At 56.1% G+C, this 7,028-nt stretch overlaps 1 protein-coding gene and 1 pseudogene across 1 annotated transcript in view; one reads left to right on the forward strand and one right to left on the reverse strand.

Moving 5' to 3' along the window:
* Positions 1–306, reverse strand: part of SCNN1B (sodium channel epithelial 1 beta subunit) — a 30,211-nt gene extending 29,905 nt beyond the window's left edge. The window contains exon 1 of the mRNA XM_006027135.2: positions 133–306. Coding sequence (XP_006027197.2) covers positions 133–250 — 118 coding nt within the window. The 5' untranslated portion in view covers positions 251–306. The remainder of the gene's footprint in view (positions 1–132) is intronic.
* LOC112550854 overlaps positions 1–2,207 on the forward strand; it is a 20,475-nt pseudogene extending 18,268 nt beyond the window's left edge.
* The last annotated feature ends 4,821 nt before the right edge of the window (positions 2,208–7,028 follow it).

The following is a 7,028-nucleotide window of genomic DNA, read 5'->3' on the forward strand; positions in this document are numbered from 1 at the left end:
AAGCGACCCCATTCACCCCGAGAGGCGCGGCGCGGCCCCCCCGGAGCAGACTCGGATGCTGCCGTTTTCCCCTGACGGGCAATTGCAGCAAAGAAGGCTCCAGCCCCGGGGTGCGCTGGGCCTGTCTCCTACCTGTCTCCTCGCTCCTTTCCCACGTCTTGTCGGTGGCCGCTCCCCGAACCCGTGCTGGAGAGCGGGACGCGGCGCGGCTCCCGAGAGCGCCGGGCGGAGCCCGTGCCGGCCCCGGCATGACACAGCTCTCTACGGGACCTGCTTCTGGAACCAGACACTCATGTTTATAGGCAGCGTTTTAGAAGTTACGTTAATTCAGTCTTACTGAAGGGAGCAGCGACTCCCAAGTTGGGGTGCGGGCGGGGGGACATGGCGAGCTGGGAGAGGTTATGTGACTAGGAGGAGTGCAGAAGCAGACGACATACATAGTGGAGCACATCCCTTTGAATATCACGCTTTTCCTAAAACAACATACTTCTTCGAGAAACGGCTTGCCTTTTAAACCAGAGTAAAGAACGTAAGCCGCTCTGATAGTCCCTGGAGAAGCTGTATTCCTGCACGTGTATCTTCACTTCATCTTTGCTGAAGGTGAAAGTCGATTTGAGCGCGTTTGAAATTCACGGGTGTCTTATCTTTGCAGGGTAATGGCGGAACAAGAAGAAGAACAAAACGAAGGGCCGCTCTGCGTTCTCCCCCGGGCTGCTGGAGCGGTGGCGGCCTGGGCGCAGGGCAGCGCAGTGGGACCCCCGTAACCCGCAGCACGGCGACCTGGCCGAAACAGGGCTTCGTGACTCAGAAAGGCTGCGAACCAGCACCACGCTGGATGAGAAGCTGTATAGCACAAAACGATGCTGAAGGCACGGAAAGCCTGCAGACGTATTTTCCTGGTCAGGCGTCAATCCGTCTCTGCTATCTGTAAATCTGCCTAGGTCAGCTCTCCTGCACCGGGGCTGTGTGATGTAGGCGTGATTCCCCCTCTGGTGAAATCTCATCTCTGACTTCATTTCTCCTTCCTCCTTCCCCAGTCCCCCGTCAGAGCATCCAACGTAATGATCTATGACCACGTCCTAGCCAGCCTCAAACAGACTCCTGGGCTCTGCCCTTATTACAAAACCCCCTTTAAAACTGTGCTAAAGATCCTTCCTGACGTTGCCTGGATTGACCTCCCAAACCTCACCTCCTTCTCCTTCCCTTTTCACAATGTCAGCGTTGGCAGCGTCTGACCCGTCTGCAGTAGCTCCCCAGTCCCTTCTGCCTCATCAACTCTCCGCCTTATTTCACCTCTCGGTGTAGATGCTGATGTTCCCTGTGCCCGTACCCCTTAGTGCTAACTCCCTCTGCTGCTGTTGGTGGTGGCTTTTGGCAGACTATTTGGGGATGTAGAAATAAACGGCTCCAAAGAAGCCCGGGCCATTTCCATTGCAGTATTGTATGAGCTTTTAGAGCAAAGTTTGCCGTTCTCCTCCGTCAGGGTACTCACGTGGCTCCCGTCCTTCCCGGTAGCATCGGAGCACCTGCCCCTCATGCCTGGTTTTCCCAGAGGACCGAAAGGAGACTCTTAACAGGATGAGTGAGAGGTTCACTGGACATGGCTGTGCCACGGCCCCATGACCTTCGGTCACATCCTTCAGATCCAGGCCGGGCACGTGTCAGCGGATGGCCGGAGCAGGCCTCGGACCCTTGTCCCCCCCCGTTCCCTACAGTAAAGTTACCGGTTCATTTTTCAGTCAGAGTTTAATGAGAGGATCTCGCATCAAATGCTGACCCTTAGCTTGCCAATTCCCCTCAGCATGAGCACAGATGGGATTGCACTTTCAATACCCATAAGCCTTTTAAAACCAGGCCTTTGACACAGATGGGATAGTTTCAAATGAGCTGAACTCCAGGCAGTTTTCAGCAATAAATTTTATAGGTCTGATTTTTACAGAAGCGGTGTTTGTGATTCTGCTTGCACAGCTGTGTTTGCGATCAAGGCTGCTGCTGGGTTTGGTTTCTCCGTGAACATTTTGTACATCCTTTAAGTGCAGACAGCAGGAAAACCTTGACACTTCAAAGCAGGCAGCTTGCAAGTCTGTGGCAGCGGCTTAAAGCCCGGCTTACGGAGACTGATCCTGAAAGGTCCTGAGCCCTTTTGTGGAGAATAAGCGAGCTCTGCTTTTATTAGTAGAAACGACAACACGAACAGCAACATCCTTTCATTGCCAAAGAACAAAGTGCAAGGGCGCCCGGGGAAAGCACTGCGTGAGGAAGGCAGTGGCGTGTCCGTGATGACTGCTGGCAGCAGAACCAAGGCTTTGCCTTGGGCTTCGCGGGCACATCTAGGGCTCGCCCGAGCAAGGTGATTGTGCTTGGTTTCCGTGGGACTGCCTCTATGTCTGCGGTTGGGCACGTACCGCAGTGGCTTGCGGGATCTGGACCAGCCAGCGTACTGAAGGATCGTGCCCCTAAAGCACGGGGCAGACACGACATAGCAGTAACGTTGTCCTCGTCCCGGGTCTGACGTACGAGGCGCCGTGCGCCTGCGACTCCCCAGCCCTATCAGCAGTCAGGCACCTGGAGGCGTCGAGCACAGTCTTGCCTCCCGCTGTGAGCCGTGATGTCAGAGTCTCTTGTTCAGCCCCGGGTTTCTCAGCCTGTCCCCAATGCCCCTTCATTTTGGTGTTTGCAAACAAAAGGGCCTTTAATCAGCGTGCACAGACCTCCCCCCTCCCCGTCTGTCAAAAAGAGAGCGCAGGATGACATTTGAGCAGCGCCTTCGAGTGAAGCTGGAACGAGCGGGTTTTAAAGTGAAGGCCATGGCTCGTCCTGCTTGTGAGCCACGGTCGGTCACAATAATTGCCCTTCTACTACTGCAATTTTTCCCTGAGAACAATGTCTGCTAACCGCACGCTGGCAGCACTAGCAGTCAAAAGGGAGCAGACTCCACGCATTCAGCGCTCGGGAATCAGTTGAGAAGCCAGGCAAACACAATGACCTTGAACCTGCCGTTACCTTGGTATTGTATCCTTCACCGACTCCACCAGAAAGCTGTTTATTCCATAAGCAAAAGCTGCCATTCAAAAATACAGCTGAAAAGCGCTCCGCCAGCCTCCCTCGAGCACAGCGAGCAAATGCCATGACGCACTGCACTGCAGACCCTTCAGTCCTTCCAGTAAGCAGGTCCTCCCGTCAACAGCTACATGCAGCTGCGAGTTAGACACGCAAACCAAATTAACACTGAAACCGCATTATCTGCTCTTTGATCTGTAGGCTCGGCTGGTCCTCAAGTGGGTTGGGTGAAGACAGGAATGGGTTTTACTCTCATCACGGTTTTTATAGATACAGGGGAGGAAGCTTAACTTGGAATCAAAAACAATGAACATGCGCCAAGCAGAGGCAGTCGCCCCAGCCAGCCCCACCAGAAGCTTTTGGAGGGCCGTGCTGGGACACTGCGGACATCGCAGCATGCCACCAGCCGAGGCGGTGAGATGAAGGGCTTGCACCCGGGTGAAAGGAGCTGCCGAGCCTGGGCTGGCTCCAGCTGTGCCCCGTTCCCTTAATGGCTGCAGCCAGCTGGGCCCAAGGTACAAGCTCAGTCCTTTCAGCTGAATTTTGGCTGCTTCCTCCCCACGGCCCAAACTCTCTGACTTGGTGACTCGTCTCCCAGCTCCGTCCCTTGTTTCTGTGCCGCCTGCTGCCAGCTCCTGCCCTGAGCTGGGACTCCTGGGTCTGACCCTCGTGCCTGGTTCTGGTCCTGACCGTGGGTTGCTCCTTCCCTTGATTTAACGACTGGCTTCTGGCCGTGCCCCAGTCCCTAGCCCACGAGGCCAGAGGCAGAAAGGCACATGGAGCTTGAAGCTGGGGTCCATGTGCCTTTCATGGTCTGCATGAAACCAGCCCGTGGAGCTGCACGTCTGTGGCAAGCAGCGCAAAAGAAACCAGTAACCGTCCTTGAGCAAAGGTTTGCCGGTGCCGGCAGGACGCGCTCAGCCTGGCGAGTGGGACGTCCGGTTCAGCAGAAGGGCAACGAGCTCTTAGCTGGGAAACGAACGGGCGCGGGTCGCTCGAAGCGTGAGAGCCACGATGCAGCTGGCGCAGTGATAGCAGCCCTGAAAAGCCCCAGGCATGATCAGGTAAAGGGGGACGGGGGCACAGAAATGAGGGCTTGCGAGGGTGATGTTATCACAGCGGAGAGCACGTGAACTGGATATAGGGCTAACGAGAGGAACGGAAATAGTGGGGGGAGAGTCCCCGTTATTGGGTTAGAAGTGGGGTGCTTGACCGCCAGCCCAGGGGCCTAGGTCGGAGCCGTGTCATCCACCCCGCGGGGCTCCCCCGGGCTCTGCAAACATGGCAGCAGGGGCAATGGGCTCGGCTACCACTCCCCCCTCCCGCCGCGTGTCCATGCCTTGCAGGCTGGGTGCTAGGGCCCTGGGCAGGGGTGGGGGTGCCATCGGGCATGGGGCCTGACCTGGCCCCCGGGGCCGGGGCCGATCCCATGTGCAGCGCTGGGGAATTTTTCCACCTCGGTAACACGAATGGCTCCTCGGCACAGCGCGTGGGACTTCTCCGGTTGTGTACGAGCAGCTCCTGCCTCATTCAGGGAGAAAAATGCTCAACGAAATACCTTCTTCTAGAGGGAAATTGCCAGCTTGAGCTCGATCCAATATTTATACGCTTTGTGAGCACAAACTTCATAATGCGTCGATCGATGGGCATGCTTACAAAATACATTTATTTAGAAAAATCCCAGTGAAGATAATTTGTTTGGACACAAACACATTCTTTCTCCTGTGTTTTGAACCAAAGCATTGCCGGGCTGTGGTGACCTGATCTAACTGATTTTCATCGTCTATACAGAGACGTGCCAGGAGGAAGTCAAGATAAGTAGTAGCAATCCTATTTAAAAATGGTGTCACTCCTAGCTAATGTGTCATTAGGTTAAAGGTTGATGATGACTTGCTATGATGATGATGTCCCTGTATGTAGCATCCCTGAGGGATGCCTTTCAGGTCTTTGAGCTTTCTGGAGGGCCGGTGGAAAGTGCATCTGAGGGCTTGGTGGAGACGAGGCGGGGATTTCTGCGGTTACTCGGGGTCGCGTGGCTGTGCAAGGGCAGTGGCTGAGCCCACCACGGTGATGGTGGGCGCCGGTCTCCTGTTCCCTGCAGGTGGGCATTCGTGGAGGGATGCCCAGGGACCAGCCCCAGCTTGCCACAGTGCTGTAAGCATGCGCTTTTCGGAGCCCAACAGCATCCGCAGGGGCATTCATGCGGGCGTGAGGCTTCCTGGCGACCTCCCAGGATGAGGATTGGTGACCTAGAAGAACATCAGCGCCCGAGGACTTCCTTTCAAGCTATCCTGCCTGACGTAAGTCGCTTGTGACGGAGGCAGAGGTGGCGGCTGAACGTGCAGGCGAGCACTAGCCTGCTGCCTGGGAGCAGACTTTGCTAGGCAGGCTGAATGAACTCCCACCTGCTTCTCTCGGAGAAAGTTGCAGAGGCTGTCAGGAGCTCGTCGGCATCCAGCCGCCCTTCTGAGAGCGGCGGCGTTTGGCGTGGGTGGGGAAGGCGCCTCCCAAAGGAGAAGTCTGCAGGAGTGCATCCACCGGCAAAACCAGAATCCCAAACTCCGGGCTGATTTATCATCCGCTCGGACGTCAGAACGACTCTTGCTTCGCTTTGGTCGATGGCTGCACGAAGGGCAGAGTTTAAACTCCCACAAGAGTTCGGTAAACTCCCACGTGAGCTGTGAAGCCAAGCAAATGCAGCTCCAGGCCCCTGCCCCGGCCTCTCCAAGAGGTGCCCACCAGCGCGCCTTGCCCATCTGCCCAGGCCAGGGACCGCATGGGGAGCCGTGTCCTGGGGGCGCTCTGGTTTCTTCAGGCTCCGTTCCTAGGTCTCTTCTGGTCACGGGCACCTCGCCACGCTTGGGTTTCCCTCCTCACACTTGCTGTTCCTGTTCCAGGAGGATTATGGAGCTTAATTAACACGTACCTATGTAAAACATGCTTTGGGAGCCTGCAATGAAAAGGGAAAATGTATTCTTTTGTTTATCTGATCCCGGTGGCTCGGGCTAGGTCTGTCGTTCCACTTGCACAGCCGCCTCCTTTCCACGGACACGGCCCTCGTCCAGCGCGAGAGAATCCAGTGTCGCCAGCGACACCTTGGCTCGTGGGCAGACGCCACAGGTGCTGAAACGTGTCGGCTAAGTAGATTGCTATTTACCGTGGGCAGCAAGCTCCCTGTGCTATGCGTGTCATTTCCTTACTTGCCCTCCCAGTTGGGCAGCCCTACTATTACCCGGGAACTTTCCTGCTGCGCCAAGGCAGGAAGGGAGCCTGCAGTCTTGTGTCAGCGCTGCTCCCTCGGCGCGGCGGTGCTCCGGTCAGTGGTGTGGACACGTTTGGACAGCGCGGCGCGCCGGGAACACGCGGGGCTTCCCCTGTTCTCACCCACACCTGAAACAGCCCCTTCTACCACTTGAATTGATTGCTTTATTGGGTACATTTTCTGACACGTGCCTTGATTAAACAAAGTCCTTTATGGAGTGACTGAGATCCGACTAGTAAAAGCGTAGCAGAAAGACGCAGAGCATCTAGACAGACTGCCAAGTAACCGTGGGGATCGTTCTGTACAAACCATTTTTAATGGCCTGCGCTTGCCTTGCATGTCAAAGATCTTGCAGTAAAATGAACATTACTGTTTTACGAGCTGCGGTGAAATGTGCCCGCTGCACGGGTGCAGGTCCGCGGACGTTCCCGCGAGGAGAACCAGGCAGTGCGGCGGAGCGGGGCAGGGCCACGCTCCTTCCTGGATTCCCGCGTGCCGTCTCGCTGAAGACTGACACCGTTTGTCCCCCACAACGGTCTGGCAGCCCCGCAGCCATTAGCGCTCGTCTTACTGGTAAAGGAAAAGACCTTTGGAGATGCTCAGAGGCAATCGTATTTATTCTTGGCCTGCCTGTATGCTTGCCTGCAAAAACGTGCCGTGCCCTCGGAGCCCCAGCTCGTGACAGACCGTGGCTCGCTGTTCCTTG

Source organism: Alligator sinensis, unplaced genomic scaffold (assembly GCF_000455745.1).
Source record: "Alligator sinensis unplaced genomic scaffold, ASM45574v1 scaffold1164_1, whole genome shotgun sequence".
NCBI classification, from domain to species: domain Eukaryota; kingdom Metazoa; phylum Chordata; order Crocodylia; family Alligatoridae; genus Alligator; species Alligator sinensis.